This window comes from Lepidochelys olivacea (assembly GCF_965140295.1).
Source record: "Lepidochelys olivacea isolate rLepOli2 genome assembly, chromosome: 8".
NCBI classification, from domain to species: domain Eukaryota; kingdom Metazoa; phylum Chordata; order Testudines; family Cheloniidae; genus Lepidochelys; species Lepidochelys olivacea.
The window spans coordinates 48,736,800-48,758,910 of NC_140418.1; the positions used below are offsets into that span (position 1 = coordinate 48,736,800).

The 22,111-nt window shown below is 48.1% G+C and overlaps 1 protein-coding gene across 2 annotated transcripts; it reads right to left on the reverse strand.

Moving 5' to 3' along the window:
- Positions 1-83: 83 nt before the first annotated feature.
- ALDH9A1 (aldehyde dehydrogenase 9 family member A1) lies at positions 84-21,225 on the reverse strand. 2 transcript variants are annotated; one of them, XM_084636258.1, is made up of 12 exons: positions 21,063-21,225; positions 20,230-20,433; positions 17,809-17,954; positions 16,242-16,371; positions 14,809-14,943; positions 13,949-14,145; positions 12,296-12,436; positions 10,733-10,921; positions 7,857-7,944; positions 2,542-2,683; positions 1,519-1,631; positions 84-988 (listed from the first exon to the last, which is right to left on the reverse strand). In XM_084636258.1, the coding sequence occupies exons 2-12, from the start codon at positions 20,405-20,407 to the stop codon at positions 894-896; spliced, it is 1,554 nt and encodes a 517-aa protein (XP_084492384.1). In that variant the 5' UTR covers positions 20,408-20,433; positions 21,063-21,225; the 3' UTR covers positions 84-893. The 2 variants fall into 2 exon arrangements, with proteins under 2 accessions (XP_084492384.1, XP_084492385.1); XM_084636259.1 differs by having other exon boundaries at positions 21,185-21,202.
- Positions 21,226-22,111: the final 886 nt, after the last annotated feature.

Below are 22,111 nucleotides of genomic sequence, written 5' to 3' on the forward strand. Positions count from 1 at the left end.
CTCTCTAAAAAACCAGTCTTCTCCCACTGGCAGGGAGCACTTTGAGCTACAGCTCCAATTCTTCCATAAACAGAACTTTCAGATAAGGCTGTATACCAGAACTTTTATTTGACTGCTAAAATCAAGTAGTATAAAACAGTTTCTCCAAGTGCGTGTGTACACAAAGAATAGCTTGCCTCATTGTTGGTGCCTTGGGGGATAAACAATTTTCACTACACCAGCAACTACCCCTAGGTGATTCTAGAGTGGAGCACTAGCACTATTCCATAGCTGCAGGTGGATGCCATTATATACTGCTATCCTCACTGCACAATGAGCTATATTTGGAAAAAGACCCAACCAAGCCTCTGTCAGCAACCACCCACATATAGAGATGGCCAAACGGTGTTCCAACACCCCGCTCTATGCTGAAATAGCTTAGGATAAGGGCATTGCTGTTTAGGAGAAGTCAGGCAGGCTTCTACCAAAGCTCTCATACAGCATAGTGTGCATGAAGGAAACCTAGGCCTACAGAGACTATGGCATCACTGTAGGTTTTCTCCGTGCACAATGAGCTGTCAGAGCATGACCCAGTAGTTAACTAGAAATTGTTACACTAAACAGCTGCTGTGTCTACTGGTACTTACTTCAGTAGCAACAGTTGCTGGTGAAGAATCAAGGTCACTTAATCCAATTTTAGTCCTAGGCAGATTGTGGAGAATGGGACACTCAAACCCGAACCGTTTGTCTCCCATCCCCCCTCACAAATGCAAAGGATTGCAGCACACTGCCCCACCCCAGCTTCCCCCATTGGCACAGGACATTCAGAGCACTTGTTACTGCGATCTAGAAGTTCTAGTAGAAATCTCTGGCTGACTGGGACAGCCTGTTGCTCTCCTGTGAGGCCCATGCCATTAGAACACAGATTCCACATCACCCATCTCCACACAGACGGTTTTCAGCTGTGAGTAATACTCAATTCCTGCCTGGCCATTCTCTCTGCCGAACCCTGGAAGGAACAGATGCCATATTCAGGAGTGAGATGGTAGTGCCAGTCATTGCCACCCACCTTATGTTATTGCTCTGTCACTAGTCATGTGGTCAGACTCAGCCATGCACACCTCTGGCCCTTTGGGGAAGGACAACCCTGCCTACAGGCAGCAGTCCAGCATCACTAGCTTCTTGATATGGCATTTCAAGTTATCCCTAGACTGAGTAGCTGAGTCAACTCTGAACTAGGAGCCATAGCAGGCGATGTAACTTCCCTTCCCTTACTTTCTTGGTGTGTAACATTGCAGCCACCTCACCAACCTCCCGCCTTTAGTTTCTAACTGCAGCCCTGAGTGCTCAGAATAGCAACCAAGCTGCTGAGCAGCTTTTGGCTTCCTACAGATGTGACAGCCTCAGTTTTTGGGGTCTCAGCCTAGGATGACACCACTTGATTCTGCTATCACAGGAGTAGGGACATTGATTCCTATATGCTAGAGAGGTTTAAAAGGGAAGCTCTAGTAGGTTTTTCAGAGCTGGTGCCTTGCTCACCTGACATCTTGTATCCTCCAAAGGGCAGCTCCACAGGGCTGACGTTATAGTTGTTAATGAAGCATATTCCAGCCTGGAGAGCAGCAACCACCCTGTGAGCCCGCTGGATATCCCTGTGGGAGAAGGACAAGATTTAGTGCAAGCCTTCCCTTCCATACCAGTCCCCCAACCCTCTGCAGACAGCTCAAGTGGTAGGTATTAAGTCCCACTAGCTGCCTTTGCTCCCCCATGCCCAATAGCAGAGCTGTGCAGAAGTGCATGAGAATCTAGTTCACAGGCACTGGTTTTGACCCTGAGGAGAGAGGCACCCAATCTGTGCCTGCCCAATGGATGTAGCAGCTAATTGCCAGGAAACCTAGGGTGGCACTTAATTTAGAGCTGTTAGCCACTAGTGGCTATCTTGTCCCCCACCACTACAAGGGAAAGCAGGCAAGAGCTGCCTTTGGACACTTGGTGTGTGCATGTCCCAAAATGAGGCAGTGTCTTCCTGTGGCAGGGAAGACAGGCAGGGCTGTGAAGGAGTTTGAGTGGCAGCTGGAGACAAGTTGTTATGAAAAGGGGAAACGGGGGGGGAAGGAAAAACCACCACCAACTATCATTTACAAGTTCTGTACTCTCAGCATGGTGCATTTTGTTAGTCTTTTACACTACAAACTGCTAGGGAAGGAGCCATTTCCTAATCTATGTCTGCACAGTGAGACCCCGTCCTACCTGGAATACAAATAGCAGCAGAGACTACATGTCCAGCACACAGAGGCAGGGACTTTTTGTTCCAGGTTTTGTACAGCACCAGAACAATAGGGTCCCGATCCATGACTGGGAATCCTACGTGCTATGATTATATACAAAAAATAAATAATAGTGCTCTTTCTTGATCTGAGCCATCTTGCTGCTCTCTGTGGCTGTTAGAAGAGAGCATCTCTGAAGCAGAATTGCCACTAGGACTTGGTGTTCTAGTTTGGTAACATTCTTCCCCTATCCCTAGTCCATTTCAAAGGACTGAACACTGCCCCCCACCTGTACCTGGTAAAGACACCACCTGCCAGCCCAAAGGTGGTGTTATTGGCTCTCTCCAGGACCTCCTCCTCGGTGTCAAATGGTAGGATGGACATGACAGGCCCAAAGATCTCCTCTTTCACACACGTCATGTCATCTCTGCAGTCCCCTGAAAGTATTGCAGCACATGTGTATTTGCAGTGCTGAATTATGTATAACCCCAGCCCCACCACAACAATCCTTGACATAGCATCTTAATTGGCACTCCATTGGCCAAGTTGGGAAAGATTTAGGGTAGAATGTGGGAGGGAGGGTGGCATGTCCTACCTCTCACATGCAGAGCAAGCACTAACTTTTACACTCATCCCCCTGACTAGTCATTCCACTGGGCTCCAATCCACAACTTGTGTGTTACTTCTCTATCAAGGCCCCCATGCTCCATCCATTGGGTCCCCATGTCCTATCAAAGCTCCTGAACCTATGAATCCATTGCCTTGCATTGCAACCTGAATCCATTATCTATGTTACTTGTGGGAAATGTTGCAGTTCAGGATTGAAGGGCTAGGCAGAGCTATGTATGAGGCCAAACGAGGGTACTGGCGGGGGAGGGGGGAATGGTGGCATGCGCAAGCTTGCACATCATCTGCCCGTACCATGCCTCCAAGATCCTCCAACAACTAAGACAAATAAAGATCATGTCCAGCCATGGCATTGACATATGACTTCTATCCTGGCTCTGCATTATGCAGGAAGTTGGCAGGCTACCTGCCCACAATTCAGAGCCCTCAGCTGCTGCTTCACATCCCAAATTCCCCTTTAAGCCTACCCACTGTCCATTCTTGTACCAGTATGTCCAGCTCTACCAGCCCTGGGGCTGAACAACTAAAGATGGTTGCAGGAGCTTCAAGAGGGTATAACAAAGGTGGGCAAACTGGGCAGTGTGATAGATTAAATTTAATGTGGGTCAAGGGTATACACCGGACCCTCGCTAGAATGTGGGGTTCAGGATCCATGTGTGGTACCACATTAACATGAGGACCGCGTTATAGCAGGGGCTGCGTTACCCTGGATCCCAAATATTTAAATTTGGGATCCAAAATATTTAAATTTGGGATCCATCGCCGCAACTGTGCTCTAGCGATGCGTGCTCTAGCGAGGGTCCGCTGTATCTACACTGCAGTTGGAGGGGTGATTGCAGCACACAGACATACCTAAACTAGTTGTTTCAAGCTAGCTAGATCAAAACAATAGACGTGAAGCCACGGCAGCAGCATGTATAAACTTCCCTACTCTGAATACATACTTGAACTGCTAGCACTTGCAGCTGCAGTGCTATTATTCAAATGAGCTCAGTCAACACTAGCTGTGGTCTGTCTACAAGTGCTGCAATCACAGCTCTGATTGCAGTGTTGAAACCCCTAAGCTGCAAAGTCATGCACAGTATGGGACACATTTTCAACTTCTCATAAGCCTTCCTGGGCTCTAAATGAACTCCAAAAAGGGACCTAGGCATTGTTGCGGACAGCTCAAAGACCTCTGCTAGATGCACAGCAGCACTTGAGTGTCAGGAAGCATAAGAAAATGCAGACAATATTGCTACACTGTATAAAAAGTCTGCCCTTGAACACCATGTAGTCAGTTCTGGTCACCCTTTGCAACACAGCCAAGTTAGGAAGGGTCTAAAAATATTAAGAAGACTACAGAAGCTAGGAAGATTGAGACTATTCAGTTGAGAGGAAATGAAAAAGATGGGATGTGCTAAGAAGTGCATTACACAGTTGAGAGAAGGTAGGATCAGGCGCTGCTTTCTCACTCCTTCCAAGAGTGATGTAGTGGTGGGAGTCTGCTATAGACCACTGGACCAGGGGGATGAGGTGGATGAGGCTTTCTTCCGGCAACTTGCAGAAGCTACTAGATTGCACGCCCTGGTTCTCATGGGTGACTTTAATTTTCCTGATATCTTCTGGGAGAGCAATACAGCGGTGCATAGACAATCCAGAAAGTTTTTGGAAAGCGTAGGGGACAATTTCCTGGTGTAAGTGCTAGATGAGCCAAGTAGGGGGGGAGCTTTTCTTGACCTGCTGCTCACAAACAGGGAAGAATTAGTGCTGGAAGCAAAAGTGGATGGGAATCTGGGAGGCAGTGACCATAGTTGGTTGAGTTCAGGATCCTGACACAGGGAAGAAAGGTAAGCAGCAGGATACGGACCCTGGACTTCAGGAAAGCAGACTTCGACTCCCTCAGGAAACGGATGGGTAGGATCCCCTGGGGGACTAACATGAAGGGGAAAGGAGTCCAGGAGAGCTGGCTGTATTTCAAGGAATCCCTGTTGAGGTTACAGGGACAAACCATCCCCATGAGTCGAAAGAATAGTAAATATGGCAGGCGACCAGCTTGGCTTAACGGTGAAATCCTAGCGGATCTTAAACATAAAAAAGAAGCTTACAAGAAGTGGAAGGTTGGACATATGACCAGGGAAGAGTATAAAAATATTGCTCGGGCATGTAGGAATGAAATCGGGAGGGCCAAATCGCACCTGGAGCTGCAGCTAGCAAGAGATGTCAAGAGTAACAAGAGGGGTTTCTTCAGGTATGTTGGCAACAAGAAAAAAGCCAAGGAAAGCGTGGACCCCTTACTGACTGAGGGAGGCAACCTAGTGACAGAGGATGTGGAAAAAGCTAATGTACTCAATGCTTTTTTTGCCTCTGTCTTCACTAACAAGGACAGCTCCCAGACTGCTGCGCTGGGCATCACAACATGGGGAGTAGATGGCCAACCCTCTGTGGAGAAAGAGGTGGTTAGGGACTATTTAGAAAAGCTGGACGTGCACAAGTCCATGGGGCCGGGCGAGTTGCATCCGAGAGTGCTAGAATTGGCGGCTGTGATTGCAGAGCCATTGGCCATTATCTTTGAAAACTCATGGTGAACGGGGGAAGTCCCAGATGACTGGAAAAAGGCTAATGTAGTGCCAATCTTTAAAAAAGGGAAGGAGGATCCTGTCAGGCCAGTCAGCCTCACCTCAGTCCCTGGAAAAATCATGGAGCAGGTCCTCAAAGAATCAATCCTGAAGCACTTACATGAGAGGAAAGTGATCAGGAACAGTCAGCATGGATTTACCAAGGGAAGGTCATGCCTGACTAATCTAATCACCTTCTATGATGAGATTACTGGTTCCGTGGATGAAGGCAAAGCAGTGGATGTATTGTTTCTTGACTTTAGCAAAGCTTTTGACACGGTCTCCCACAGTATTCTTGTCAGCAAGTTAAAGAAGTATGGGCTGGATGAACGCACTATAAGGTGGGTAGAAATTTGGCTAGATTGTCAGGCTCAACGGGTAGTGATCAATGGCTCCATGTCTAGTTTGCAGCCGGTGTCAAGTGGAGTACCCCAGGGGTCGGTCCTGGGGCCGGTTTTGTTCAATATCTTCATAAATGATATGGAGGATGGTGTGGATTGCACTCTCAGCAAATTTGCGGATGATACTAAACTGGAAGGAGTGGTAGATATGCTGGAGGGCAGGGATAGGATACAGAGGGACCTAGACAAATTGGAGGATTGGGCCAAAAGAAATCTGATGAGGTTCAATAAGGATAAGTGCAGAGTCCTGCACTTAGGACGGAAGAACCCAATGCACAGCTACAGACTAGGGACCGAATGGTTAGGCAGCAGTTCTGCGGAAAAGGACCTAGGGGTGACAGTGGACGAGAAGCTGGATATGAGTCAGCAGTGTGCCCTTGTTGCCAAGAAGGCCAATGGCATTTTGGGATGTATAAGTAGGGGCATAGTGAGCAGATCGAGGGATGTGATTGTTCCCCTCTATTTGACATTGGTGAGGCCTCATCTGGAGTACTGTGTCCAGTTTTGGGCCCCACACTACAAGAAGGATGTGGAAAAATTGGAGAGAGTCCAGCGAAGGGCAACAAAAATGATTAGGGGTCTGGAACACATGACTTATGAGGAGAGGCTGAGGGAACTGGGATTGTTTAGTCTGCAGAAGAGAAGAATGAGGGGGGATTTGATAGCTGCTTTCAACTACCTGAGAGGTGGTTCCAGAGAGGATGGTTCTAGACTATTCTCAGTGGTAGAAGAGGACAGGACAAGGAGTAGTGGTCTCAAGTTGCAGTGGGGGAGGTTTAGGATGGATATTAGGAAAAACTTTTTCACTAGGAGGGTGGTGAAACACTGGAATGCGTTACCTAGGGAGGTGGTAGAATCTCCTTCCTTAGAAATTTTTAAGCATGAGAAGCCCTGGCTGGGATGATTTAGTTGGGGATTGGTCCTGCTTTGAGCAGAGGGTTGGACTAGATGACCTCCTGAGGTCCCTTCCAACCCTGATATTCTATGATTCTATTCCTTAATTTAAAAGTGATCAAAGAAAGTGCATTTTTTAAACTAGAGCCCTGATAAGCCTGAGGAACCCACTGCTAGTAGATGAGATCAAGAACCCCGTAAGATTCAAGGAGAATTAGGGGTTTTTTTTGTGGGGTTTGTTTTAAGATCATCATCTACAGTTAGGGTTACCATATGCCTGTATTTTCCCAGACGTGTCTGGCTTTTCGGTTCTTAAATCCCTGTCCGGGAGGAATTTTTAAATACCTAAAAACGTCCGGGATTTTGCCATTATTATTTTTCCCCAAGGAAGAGTTGATCATTCAAGAAAGAGCAAATGTTGATCACTCGAGAGAGTGCCCGCTTCCCCCCCACCCAAGCTCCCAGGGGTTGGCTTGCACCGTGAAACAGCTGTTTCGCATGGCTGGGAGGGAGGAGGAGGAGGGGGAATGCAACGTGCTCAGGGGAGGAAGCGGAGACTTTGGGGAAGGGGTTGGAATGGGGGTGGGGAACGGGTGGAGTTGGGGCAGCACTGGGGGGCACGGACAAATGCCATGCACCCCACCCTGTATGGAGTGTCCCCTTTTTTGAATGTTCAAATATGGTAACCCTATCTACAGTTAAATTATCTGGAAAAAGCTTCTTAAAGGGATATCAACTTTCAGGACAAAGAGCAAGCACCATCTACCCAGGATTAGGGAGAAATTTCCAACCCCTTTGGGCCAGTTCTCCTGCAGTTGTCCTTCCTGGGAGTATTAATACATCTTCCTCTGAAGCATCAGATTCTGGTCACTGTCAAAGATATTATACACCACTGATCTTACTCAGTATGTTCCTATGCCTCTAGAGTACCATGTGTTGGGTTCAGTTGTCTGAGCTATACAAACTATCTGAAAAGGGTTACACATTTCACAGGTTTCACTTTAGGCAGAGGGACCGACAGAGCTCGGGAACTTGTTAGCATTAAACCTATGCATATAAAATAGCTCCACTGAGCTGAAGAGGAATCCTACCTAGCACGCAGGGTCGCATATAGTAGCCATTCTTCAGCTTGGGGTCATCAGGAACATACGGCTCCCCGCCACACAGCACCTTTGCCCCCTGAAAATGAGCCAAACTAGAAGGTACACAGGTGTCAGAGAGCCAGCCCACTGCACTGCCCTGATGTGCCTGCTGGCCAGCAGCAGCAGCCTTAGAAGAGGCCTATGGTGGATGGAATTGGCCACAATCACAGGAATAATGAAGTCCAAGAGTCTGGGAGTTTAGCGGGAGGCAACGGTCAAATCAGCTTCAAAGAGAGCTGCCCAGTGAAGGCCCTGGACTGCTTGGGAGGCTAAAAGAGCAGCAGCTGTCACCCTGTGGCTATGTAGGGACCAGAGCAGGCAGTTCTCAGTGACAGGATTAGCCAATTCCCCAAGAGCAGGAAGCCTCCCTCCCTCCTTCCCTTTATACCCACAAAGTACAGGAGAACAGCAGCAGTTGTTTGGGAAAGCCAGGCTGGATTCCCAAGGTTATTTTGGTTCCTTCACCTCCAGAGCTCCTCCAAGAGCTTTAACACAAACTGAGATGCCTAAAGGCTCGAGTAGCATGCGACTGGCTGGACACTTTATGGGGATGTTCATCCCACCCAGAAGGGAAAGGGGTCTGCTCTACTCTACTAGCACCACTGCAGGCAGCAGAATGGAAGTTAGCAATCTGGCACCCCACCACCACCCTTGGCTTGCCCTTGCTCTAATTTTTTTAAAGCATGTGATATCACCAAGCAATACATGCTTTTCGCGGGTGGACTGGAAAGGAAGGGGTTAAAGCAGATGTCTGCAGAAGGCACCCTGCTCTAGTGCTTTGTCCATCAAGTGGTAACTGCAGTTCACCGTGACCCAGCTGTCACTGGGGACAGCATTGACTCGAGTAATCAAGCTGGGACCTATTCTCCCCCCCGCCCCAAAACAGTGTGGACAATTTATTGTGCGCTTTACTACACAAACCCATACCAAATAATTTTAGATACAGATTGAATTGCCTTTGAAAAAAATATATATATGTCCTTTATGGTTTATCTTTGCTACTGAACAGGAGCACCTGTATTCTAGCTCCAAAAATAATGAGCAAACAAAAACACTTCTTGCTTCATCCTAGTTTGGGATTGTGCCATTTTCACTAGCAATCTTGTTTTCCTTTTGGAGATGAATTCAGGAATAATTCAATACATCTGTGTGCACGTGTGACCTTGGCCATAAGAAGATGCAGTTGCTGAGGAGTCTCAAAATGTACATCTGCTTCTCCTGTAGCTTTCCCACTGGAATTATATTCCACGGTGATTTCTGAGAGTTTCAGTGGAGCAAAAAAAAAAATGTACTATGTCTTGGGCACAAGCTTGACAGGCTTTCATGTTTTCCCTGGCCAGTGTCTGCTATCAGCTAAGAATTGAAAACCCTTGAGTTTAGAGCCACTCAGAGCCTGAGCAGACAGCATCTGCTGCTGCCCATGCCACAAAGAGAAAGCCTGCCCAAGCAAGCAGATAAAGGAGAAAACTGTTTTCAGCTGTCTGTATTCGGAGCTGGCCAGGGTCCAAAGTTCAAGGCTCTGCCATTCTCCTGTTACAGATGATGATATTGCTAACATGGCTGGTGAAGCCAGGTGCTGCAGTCTCTTGTTAGTATGTCAGAAAGGGTAATGCAGAGCCCTAGACTTGGCCTGTGGCTAGAAGAATGCCTTTCCCACTGCTTTGTTTGAAGAGCCCAGTAAGCTGTAATTTGAATCTGCCCCAGTGATCTGTTACTGGCCTGGCGTGTTAAACAGAGCTCTGCAGTTAAACTTTAAACCAGGACTGTCAGACTCATTCTGGGGAGAGAGACAAATTCAGCTTTTCATAGGGGCACCTAGTACAAGTTCAGGACAACAGTCTCCTCTCGACCCATAACAGAGCTCCAACTGGGATCAATAGGAAGTTTGCACAAAGATCAAGGGTGAAATCTGGCCTGTATGTAATAACTTTGGACCAGCCCCTCAGCTGGTGCAAATTAGCATTCCTCCAGTGGAGCTATACCAGTTTACACCAGTTAAGGATCTGGCCCTTAGTTGTTCATTTCATGGTCATGTTCAGCAGGAAAATATTCTTCACTTCAGAATGACCCTTACTTCCATTATTTGTCTCTCTTCCCTCCCTGTCTGTCCCCTACTTTCATCCCCCTGCATTTTGTTCTCTGCACCCTCGCAATTCTACCCTCTTCAGGGTACACCCCAAACCCCTTCCCAATTCCTGATGCTAAAGTGATCTGCAGTTAAATAGTTAGTGCTGACATATGAACATCATTAGACTTTAGCATGGCTAGACCAAAGGCATTAACAGGCGTTGGGAAAGTTCACCAGTCTCAAAGCTATTATATCCAGGCTGCTTGCAGACGAGGCATGCATCACTTCACTGGTTACGCTTGGGTCAAATCTAGAAGGTTCTCATTGCAAACACAAGACCTACCATTTTGTTTTTAAATGAAAGCGGAGATTCTACAGTATTCAAATATGCCCCATAAACAGATCAAGCAAGCCAGGTGTTTGCCACCTCTGCTTTACATGATACAATGTGTACTATCCATCCTCATGACCCCATAGCCCTGCTGAGACACTAATATCAGAGTGGTAAGATATCATACCACTCTGATTCAAGATTAAGCCATTGTGTAAGTTTTAATCCAGGGTCCCTTCTATATGTACCCTCTTGGCATGTGTAATTCAACCTCAGCAGGGAAAGGGCTTCACCCCAGAAAGGGTAGGGAGAACATGCTGCCTGTCTATTAAACTAGCAGCAGAGGGAGATGGAAAGTCCCTTCCCCAACATGTGAGACTCTTTCCAGCAAGCCTCCTCAAATCCAAGAAAGCCAGATGCTCTTACCTGCTCCTTTGCCTGTGTAATGAACCCCAGGACTCGCTCCAGGTGGGGGCAGCTGATCAGGGCCCCCATCCTTGTGTCTTCCAGAAGTGGATCTCCAATTTTAATCTTCTGGGTGCGTTTCACCACTTCCTTTGTGAAGGCCTCCAGGATCTCCCTCTGCACAAACACTCGAGTGCCATTGCAGCAAACCTGGGACATCAGAATCAGCAGTATCTTATAGAAGGCTCTTTAGGGGGAACAAGTAACATACCATAGTCCCCCACAGGACTCCCCACTGGCACATTATCCTACCCACTGAAGCCGCACATACACCAACCACTTGTTTCACTTGCAGCTGAATCCCATTTCTTGGAGGAAGTATAAGTGGCTATTAAGGGACCAATGTACCTACCAAGTTTAACCCCCTCACGATCTTCCCTCAAACATATTGGGAGTGAGCTGAAGGACTTGAACTCCTTTCCCTATCACCAGCTCCATATGGGCCACTAGCATGATTGCTGTTTGCATGGCAGCCTGATTGATTAGAGAGGAGCTCAGAACAGCCTAGGGGCCTTCCTTCCCAACTCTGGGGCTGTTTGGATACAGAAGTGAATTGCATTATGCAGCTCAGTCCATCGCCAGGGGCAATAAAGGCAAAGGGATTGATTGCTGTTCCCTCTCACCACAAAACACATCACATGCAAGTATTTTAGTGGTCTCGGTGCCACCAAGTGGTGAAAATATATACGGCCACCAGCAGGGATAATCAGAGTTAGCTGTTCAAACCCCAAAGATGCTCCAAAGGGACACATAAGCATTTAGCTATTATGGCAATAGATGTTACAGAAAGCCCCAAAGTGCCCCAGGGGCTGGGCCCACAGGGGGTAAACATCTTGCAGGCTGGCATGGGAGCATCATCAGCAAGCCAGAGAGAAAAGCCCCACACTGCTGCAGACTCACAGCAGCTGATCTAGTCAGTAACAGAATCCAAAGAGACCACAGTAGGGAGGCAGAGCCATACATTCTGATCTCTGTGCTGCGGGCTTGATTCCAAGAGCCAAGATGCAGGAATAGCTGATCTTAGGGGCTGGTATCTTACACAGAAGAAGCTCCTGGAGCCACCCCCTCCACTCCAGAGAATGATGCTACCTGCTGGGGCAAGTGAGGAAGGAGCTAGAGGTGGCACAGTAGGAGGCATTCGAACCTCAGTTTTGCCCTCTATTGTGATTCTCCCTGGAGGCAGAATCCAGGAGACATCCCCTCAGACAGCAGGGTGTGTGCGAGAGCCCTGCTTAATCCCGCTCCTGCGGACCCCTGTCCCGCTGCAGGGTTCTACACTAGTCAGGTGCAGAGCTCCAGTGTGTGACCTTCCCCAAGCCTCTGCAAGAAACCTCATGAACAGGTTCCATCATGGGCACTGCTCCCCAGGGCACTTTCTCCTATCATGTACAAGGAGGGTGAATATAACTTGAGTCTTTTAGGACGTCAATCGCTGTAGTATCTGTGGGACTGGAGATGTGGAAGGGAGGGAGACATGAGAGTAGAGTAAGCAGGTAGCATTCACATCCCATTGGAGCTACACACCTCGCCTTGCGTGAGGAAGTTGGCCATCAGGGCTCCATTCACGGCATTTTCCAGGATGCTGTCAGAGAATATGATGAGGGGGGACTTGCCCCCCAGCTCCAGGGTGACTGGTTTTATGCCTTTGGCCGACATCTCCATGATCTAATACAAACAAAGATAGAAGGGACAGGCTGCTGGGGGCCCAACCAGGAACAGGAACCACAGACAGGACTGTGAGGGCCCAACCCAGGTCCAGAAGGGCCACAGGAGATGGCAAATACATGGCCCCCATTCTAGAGATGGGGGGAGGGGGAGGAGAGGAGAAATTCACCCCTGGCCCACACACATGCCCTTTGCAACAACAGAAGTCAGTCAAAGGTGGGGACTGCATTTTTTATTTTAGTGGGGGGCACTCATGACTGTTCCCATACTGCTGCCCCATGATGGCGCAAGAGACTTTTTGTTGATTAAAACGTAGTTGAAACCTAAAGAGCTGTGCACGCTGAAAATTTACAGTTTTAAGGGTGTATAAATTTTAACACGTAATAGACTAATTGAATGCAAGGATCCAGATACACAGCACCAGTCAAGGGTGTACATAGGGCACATCATCTAGACTAGCAGGGCACGTGTGTGTGTGTGTGTCTGTGAAAATATCTACAATACCAGAAGCAGAGTGACCCAGTCTGTGCTGTGCTACTCTGCTCTTCAGGTAGTTTTGGGGCCTCACCTGCCTCAGGGAATGGACAAGGGCTCTGGTTTCTCAGCAAAGAGACTTTGTCAGGGACTGCAAGAGGTTGCGGGGGGTGAGGGGGAGAGGTATTTTTGTTTGCTTCTGAAAAGGCAGCAGCTACAAGCTGAGGGGAATGAGCTAGATCTCCATCCCCACCACGGGAGATGGCCAGGATCAGTTAGCATCCCACACAAATGGAGGACCCCTGCTTGATGGTCCAGGGGGAAATGCTTGAGTTCTAGGCTCACATGGGCCCAGGATAAATCTTCCCCAGCTCCAAAGAACTAAATTGTCTCACTGCGTGCACATGAGCAGAATTTGCTGTAGGTCAGGGTTTATTCCCCAAGATACTGTTGCTAGGTAAGCAGCTGTCCAATAATGTGGGGTAGAAAATTACTAACAATGATTGCTACCCTCCTTCCTCTAGGGAAAAAGGGGTCTCTGCATATTAATTTATCTTGAGTTTGGGTTGATTGGAGGGAAACATATTAGTTTCCAGGAGTTCCCATGTGTTGTCTTTCTGATAGTTCAAAACACATCCTGACCCAGGTTTACCCATTTAGGTACCTGTATTTATTCCCTGCTAGAGAACCCTCTCTTCACCAGACCATAACAGGCTGAACAGTTTAAGACTATCAGAGCAGAGACTCTCCATAGATTTAATAGCTCCTCTCTAGAGCAGAGAGGACCTTCAAGCCTCCCACCCCGCAAAAAAACCCCACAACTAGTACTCCAGGCAGGCCCTTATAGCATAAGTACAGCCTGACATTTCTGTGCCATATTTGAATAGCTGTAAGGCATGCCCCATGTGCCCAGCCATTCTCCAGGGCAGGCTGCTTGTGCACAGGCTTGTGGGAGGGTCTGCCTCTGCTGCATGTCCTCTGGTATTCGTGCCATAATTAGAAGTCCCTTGCCCTCCCACCTAGCAGAGTGGTCTTTACCTTGATACCAGTTGGTACGCTCCCAGTGAAAGAGACTTTGGACACATCCTGGTGCTGGCACAGAAACTGGCCAGTGGCAGCTCCACCTTGCACCACGTTGAATAGCCCATTGGGCACACCAGCCTGGGTGAAGATCTCTGCCAGCATTACCACTGAGATGGGGGTGAGGGGAGATGGCTTGTAGATCATGGCGTTACCTATGTGAATCCAGTACGGAGGGGAGGGAGTAGAGGGGGTGTTAAAATCGGAGCAACACTCGGGACAGGGAGGCAGGGGATTTCACATTCAAATATCTCACCCTCCAGGAGGGCAATGGATTTTGCAGAGACTGAAAACAGGAGAGCAACTGGAAGTTTTACCCCTTTCAATCCCGACAAGGCACCCAGGCAGGGCAGCGACAGCATTCACAAATGCAGTATTTTCAGTAACTGATGAAATGGGGACACAAAGGGGAGCAAGTGCAACTGAGGTCACACAGCAGCAGGAAGGAGCTAGTATGGTACCTGCCACCGGAACCAAGTCAGAAGGAGGAGCAGGGACACTGCTTTGCTGGCCCTACCTCTTTGCTCCCTCCTCTCTCTCTCATCTTTCACTGAAACTCTTACCTGTTTGGTGTGAAGCAACAGCAGCACCCCCTTCCTGTCATGCTCCCGCCCCATAACTTATTTGCTAACTCTCCTTTGCCTTGTTCCCCTCCCAGACAGAAAAAGTTTCTCTGAGAAACAGACCTAAGACAAACAGATCCTTCTTCACCCACTAATGGAGCTCTTAGTCCATGAATGCTTAACCCCTGACCCTCTTTCACCACACGATCACCCACATCACAAAGAAATCTTGCACAGACAGGGGGGTCTCATTACCACAAGCCAAGGCTGGGGCAGATTTCCAACAGGCAATCTGGAAGGGGTAGTTCCAGGCTCCGATCCCAACACATACCCCAAGCGCCTCTCTTCGGGTGTAAGCAAAGGATCCCCCAGGAAGCTGGATGTGCTGACCTTGGCGGGGATAAATACAGGTGCATGAGAACATATGGAGTTAGCTGAGCAAACTAACAAAGAACCTTCGAGCCTCCAGACAGCTTCAGATCTACTTTCCTGTCTCAGTGCCAAAGTGGGATCTAGCAAATCCCTCTATACTAACAGGTTTGCAAGTGCCCCAAGACCAGTAGCACCAAATGGGGTTTGCCCAAAGCGGTCTTAAGATTTTGACTCAAGGAAAAGCTCCACCTCTTAGTGAATTTGAGAGTGAAATCCCCACAATGCCACTGGAACTAGCAAAAGGACAGAGACTAAAGAAAAAATTTACTGCTGGCCCAGGGGGGTGTCTACAAGCCCACTGAAGCCAGCTGCAATTTATTATGCCAACAGTGGCAGGAAGGTCTTGTGGTTAAGGCACTGGCCTGGGAGCCAGGCAATCTGGGTTCAATTTCCAGTTCTGTTACAGACTCCATGTGTGACTTTGAGCAAGTTACATCTTTCTGTGCCTCAGTTTCTCCATCTGTAAAAAGGAGAGAATAAGCCCCTCTTCTCCCACCCTTTATTTTGTTTATTTATGCTGTAAATTCTTCAGAGCAGGAACTCTCTCTCACTAAATGTATAAACAGCACCCTAGCACAATGGGGCCCTGATCTCAGCTGGGGCTTTCAGGTCTGGATAACAGCAAATTTGGTCCCTGAATATAAAGACAAAAAAGGAAATATAACTCCCATCTGTTAGCTGCTTTACTACAGCCTCACCCATTTATATTTAGAGCTGTGCTCCCACCCCCAGACTATCAGCAGAGCCATCCCTAAGAGGAGATGTTAAATCAGGGTCCAGTCTGCATTGTCTGGTGAAAGCGGAAAGTCGCAAGGCACTTCTAAAAAGAAGCCAGGGACATCATTGGAGGTGTAGCCAGTTACCTTTCTCCCATCACAATCAGCATCAGTGTCCCAAGACGATAAATGGACTCTTGCTACATGTACAATGGCTGCCCTGTTTACCTGGTCACTGCTTTCCAGCCCAATTTAATCCCTAGGCACTCCAGCTGAGGTCAATGGAGTCACACAGGTTTTAAAGCAGGACAGAGTTTGCCCCCCATGTCTAACTCACCACTGCATAAAAAGTGTTGACGCACCTGGGATAGGAAACATGGTGTCTGAAACCAAAATTCTACCCTATTCCAAATAGCCAGGGACTTTCTAGGAGTCCTAAGATTTAATCATCATCTGACTAAACGATCATTGAGGTATACGAATGACTGTCTCACAGCTGCGGAAAAGGAATGAGGCTCCAGTGACTAGTATAGCTCTCACCTGCTATAGCCCCTGCTAAACCTGCATAATACTCCAGGCACTGCCAAGATATGTCAATGTCCACTCTGGCTTCAAAGATGGATTTCCCATTATTGATGGTTTCCATGGTGGCAATTTCTTCCCTCCGTTCCTGTAAGAACAGCACAGTAACAGCATTAGACAGACTGTGGCACCAGCCACAGCATGCTAGCTGCTTTCCAAACGCAGATGAAGACAATCTTTGCCATCAGTGATAACCCAACCGTCTCTACAAGAAGGAGTTTTCCACTTGCCATTTACCAGCTTGTCAATGTGTTGAGCTGGGTGTAGAGAAGTATCTAACAAAGACCTGCTGGGGACCTGCCATAGGTCTACTCTTGCTTCACTTCCCTATTTAGATTTATTGATCATTTCAATTTAGAAATGGGAGTAAACAAAACATTAAGGAAGTTCACAGATGATACCAAATTGGGAGGAACTGCAAAGAGCAGGGACAAGAAAAATCCAAAAGGGACCTAAAGAGGCTAGAACCATGGATTTAAAGATAAATACATTCTACTGGTAAATCATCTTTATCACCGGACTGCCCTGAACATGGCATTACAATTCCACTGTAGGGGTCAGACAGCAGGAGAAGCTGGACTATGAAGGAAAAAATAAGCACAAATCCCTCCAAAAATATAGCAGAGGCAAACCTAAAATGCAGACATGTATTCTTTCATTTGTCCTAGCAAGAGTCCCATTCTAATGCATTCCAGTTACAGGGTTACTGCACTAAGCCCAGGCCAACACTGCAAACTTACATTGGTATAACTACGTTGCTCAGGGGTGTGGAAAATTCACACCCTTGAGCGACACAATGACACTGATTTAACTCCCAGTGTAGAAAATGCTATGTCAATAGAGGGACAGAAGCTCCCCCACAGGCGTAGGCAGTGTCTTCACTGAGCACTACAGGTTAGTGTAGTTAAGTGTACATAAGCTCTCAGTAGTTATGAAGATAAGACAGTGTAACAGTTATCCAATTTAAGTTCCAAAAGCAAATGGAGACAGGGATAGTGCCCTGTACTTTCTGCAGGCACAGAAGTTCTGGACTTTGGGACTTTCACTTCTAGCAAGCTTACGTGGATTTGTATAGGTCTGCTGCAAACAAAACTAAGTTTACTATAAGGATACAGAAACTACAGTAGTGGAGTAAGCAATCCAGAGACCTCAACTCAGGCATAAATTTGGCTTATATTCTTTGGGAAAGGGGAGGCGCAAGTGACAAGGGAGGCAGGCAGGCAGGCAGGCACTTTAGGGCTCAGAAGAGAAGACTTAGCTAGTGGTCACAATTCCACAAACAAAGCTACCTTGATGAGACTGGAGGCCCATCCCTACCCAAGGAAATCTCTCTTCTGCTCGAGTATGACTTTCAAAATGTACATTATTCATGCAATTTGAATAAATGGTACCGCATTAGTGGTCTTATCTAGTGCTGCAAGCACAGCCCAACAGCAAGCTGTGAAGGGTTAAAAGAACAGCTCAGGAAGAGGATCAAGGACAGGACCACATCATTCCGACACAAGAGAAAAGCTTCACCACATACCCGGATAATCCTGGCAGCCTCCAGCAGAACCCTGCTCCGCTCCATGCCCGATTTCTGGCTCCATATCTTAAAGGCAGCTTTGGCACTCTGCACAGCCAGATCCACCTCCTTCTCCCCAGAGAAGAGAAACTTGCCCATCACTCGACCTAAGAAAAAAAAGGTTTATATTTCAGAGCTTTCGTTCAGAGATTTTTGCCATTAACCTCGCTATTAGCGAGCGTTTATAGGAGTAGCACCAATGAGATCCATGGTTTACAGTATCAGAAGAAGTGTTCATTCTGTCTCCTACTGCTTTTATATGTATGCTAACAGATTTTAAGGCCATAAAGAATCACTGTGATCATCTAGTCTGACCTCCTGTCTAGAGGATTTCATCTAGTAATTCCTACACTGAGCCCAATAACTTGTGGTTGAACTACAGCATCTTTTAAAAAGACATCCAATCTCAATTTAAAGATTTCATGTGGTGAAGAATCCACCACAAACCATGGTGAACTGTTTCAATGGTTAGTTAACTCTGCTGTTCAAATTTTGCTCCCTATTTCCAGTTAGAATTTGTCAAGCTTCGACTTCCACTTGTTGAATCTTATGTCTTTATCTGCAAGATTAAAGCACCTCCTCCCTGTGTTGATTCCGTAGGACTTGGGATAACCCAATAACACCCATTTCAAACATCCTCTCCCCAAAAGCCTTCTAATCCCAGCATTTTAAGACAGTTATAATTTTTAATACGTTTTGAACAGGTCATCTGCCAGTACCAGAAGTTGGTATTGGATCACCAAGGGCCAGATCCTGTAGAATTCTGCATGGATCTTCCATTAAAGTCAGTGGTCATTCTGCTTATGGCCTGGGTGCAGGGCTGGGCTGCAGAGGTTGGTACTGGTATGGACTATGCCAGCTTCTGGTATTGACACTAATTCCAAGCATTATTTGCTAAAATACCGACAGACATCCTGCCTCTGAATATGACCATTATGCTACTAGCACCAAGTATTATCTGCTAGAACTATTATTTTTCCCAGGTGCCCTCCTTGAGACACCATAAAGGGATCTGACTTTTAGAGAATGGGTGCCCAATGCCTTATGAAAATCAGAACTGTTTAAGGGGTCTCAACCTGAGACACTTAAAAGTCACAAGACTCTTTTGAAAACCTTGGCATAATTCACTAGTGTGAAGGGTGGCCAGGGCAGAAAGGAGAAGCAGCTACATGAAGATTTGAAATCCTTTAAGCATTTGAGGAGCAGCACCAAAGGCAATTCCCACATAAGTAGAAGCTTGTGCTTGCGTTTTCTAACTATCCTACGGGTTACTGGCTGGTGTGTCAGTGCTGAATTTCCATCAGAGGTAGTCATTCAACCCAAATACTGGCTCTAAGGCAAATTCACACTTTTCTGAATGCCACTGCACAGCATCTACAGATATTCTCACAGACAATGCGACTGATGTGAAGAGTGGAGGTGCTGGCAGGAGAGAGTGGGATGCTGTATACTCAGAGGTGGCAAAGGGAAAAGAACTAGGTGTGTGCGCCCCACAAGGCGGTAGCAGTGCAAGGCACCTGGCCAGAGAGATGAGAAAAGTCCATGCTTTCCTGTCTACCTCATCACACCGGGGATTTGCCAAGTGCCTTTGCTGTTTCGCCCCATTCTGTTAAGTATGAAAGAGCACTGGGCTTAGTCTACAGGAGGACTTGGGACCCAACTAGCCCCAGGGCTGATGCCAACAGAATGAGAAATCCAGGCCACTTATCAGGTGCTGTGGCAATATTTGCTGCACTAACTCTTTCTCCTGAGCCCTTATACCAGATAGCACTTCCTTTTTCTATCCCATGCAAGTCTAAATGGAAGAGAAGCTGTTCCAGGGCTCTGGAGCTGCGCTCCGGCTCCGCTCCAGCTCCAGGCAAAAACCTGCAGCGCCACTGCTCCGGAGCTGCTCCACGGGCTCTACTCCAAAGCCCTGTGTTAAACAACAACATCTTTATGAGTAAGACAAGCTATGTAAGTACTACCCAAATTGAAGGCAGTGTTGCTGTAGCAGTGTTGGTCTAAAGATAATAGAGAGACAAGGTAGGTGAGGTAATATCTTTTACTGAACCAATTTCTGCTGCTGAAAGAAATCAGTAAAGAAAGCTATTTAAGCGTGGAAGTTTGTCTCTTTCACCAACAGAATTTGGTTGAATAAAAGATATTATCTAACCCACCTTGTCTCCCCAAGTTGAAGGAACAATTACTTGGAGACATTGCAATGTGCTGGGCCTCGCAGTGCAGCTTGGGATTTCATCTGCTGTGTCTATCTAGTATTCCAATCCAGTTCATGGGCACTGGCAGGTTGTTATAGATCTTCAGGCAATTTCTACTGAGAATACAGCAGCTCCTCCTTGGCTCCAGGATCCCAGGCCCCACAGAAAGCAGTCAGTTAGTTACCTGTTGCTGGCTCATTCACCTCCTCACTGTGGCTTCCATCCACGGGCTGAATTCGGGCCCCTGCCCGGTAGTTGAGTGGTTGCTGCAAGAGGAAGGTGCCGGTTTTGCTGCTCATGGTGGCGAAGGGGAGGAAGGAGCAGAATCGAGGTAAAAGGAACAGGCTGTGCCGTGGGAGCATCCAGGGGGCAAGGCAACAGGAACAGGCTATAGAGAAAGAGAAACAGAGACAGGTGTCAGTCACAAAGTGCCCAGGCTCATTTCCAGGAACCACCAGCACCACCCCACACAAGAAGGAGAAGGGCCCCTTGCATTGGAGGAAGAATTGGGGCAGGGGGTGCAAAATCCCCATAATCCCACCAGGGGAAGGTACCCCACTGCTGGAAAGTGGGAGAAGGTATGAAATCCCCCATGACCCCCTGCAGAGGGGACCCTGGCTGCGCGGGGGGGTGGGGGTGGGCAGGGTAAGAGGTATGAAATCCCCCATAAGTCCCTGAATAGCAGACCCTGACACTGGGGTGGAGAGCAGGGAAGGGGTATGAAATCCCCTATAACACCCCCTGCAGAAGGAACCCTAGCACGGGGGAGGGGTAAAGTATTAGGGTGATCAGACAGCAAATCTGAAAAATCGAGACAGAGGGTTGGGGATAATAGGAGCCTATATAAGAAAAAGACCCCAAAATCGGGACATCTGGTCATCCTATATAGTATCCCCCATAGCTCCCCTAGGGAGGTGCCCCAACACGGGGCGGGGGGGGGGGATGAAATCTCCCATAACACCCCGCGGGGCCCAGCGCCGAGGCGCCCAAGTCCCGAGGGGAAGGACCCAAAGCTACCCGAGGCGCTGCAGGCGGAGGGGACGGCAGCCCCGCAGCTGAGAGAACGGAGCCGGGAGCTCGTGCAGCTGGCGGGACTCAGCTCAGGAACAGCTCCGTGCAGCGGGACGACTCGACTTTACCCTGGCGCGGCGCGGCCCCGGCCCCGGCCCCGCCCCCTTTGTGCGTAGCCCTGCGAGCAGAAGCCTTGTGTATCGCCTCGCTCCCTACCACAAGCCTCGCGCTGGAGGAGTGTGCGCATGGGCACGGGGCCCCCCTTCCCCCGCGGGTGACCACGAGGGATACGGGGCCGTGCTCGCTGTGGGATCCAGATTGAGCCTGGGGGGCGGGGTGGGTCAGACTCGCTCTCCCGCGGGGCTCTGCCCCCTGTCTCCACACACCTCGCGGGGAGCCCGCTGCCCCAGTATCCTGGCGCGGTCCTGCCTCAGAAAACCGCACACCTTCTGCACGCAGTTTAATCTACTCCACCCAACCCTACCCAAAACGCAGCCAAACTCTGCCCCAAACCCACCCAAAATCTACCCAAATCCTACCTATGCAACCCTCCCCTAACACTACCCCAAACCTGCCCAAACCCTACCTGTCCAACCTCCCCAAACACTTCCCCAAACCTGGCCAAACCCTCATTCCCAAACTCTCATTCCTTTTCCTTAGCTAATAAACCTTTACTTAGTTTACTACAGAATTTGCTACCAATTTTGTCTTTGGTGTGAGATCTGAGGTGCAAATCAACATGGGTGAGTGACAAGTCTCTTGGGACTGGGTGTATCCTGGAATATTTGTGATTTCTGATATAAGTGGCCATTTATCACATAGTCCAGTTTGCCTAAGTGGCAAGATAGAGGAGTGTCTATCTGTGGCTCCATTATAAGAGTACTGTAGTACTTTGGGACTTCACTTTTGGTACTAGGTTGGTGAAATCTAATTATAGAACATAGCACCAGTTTGCAGTGTCTGCTTTTGACAGTCTGAGCTGAGGTAGACACTCATGGTTGTGAGCCACTCCACCGTGTGACACAATCCAAATTAGGATCCACTAAAATCCATCA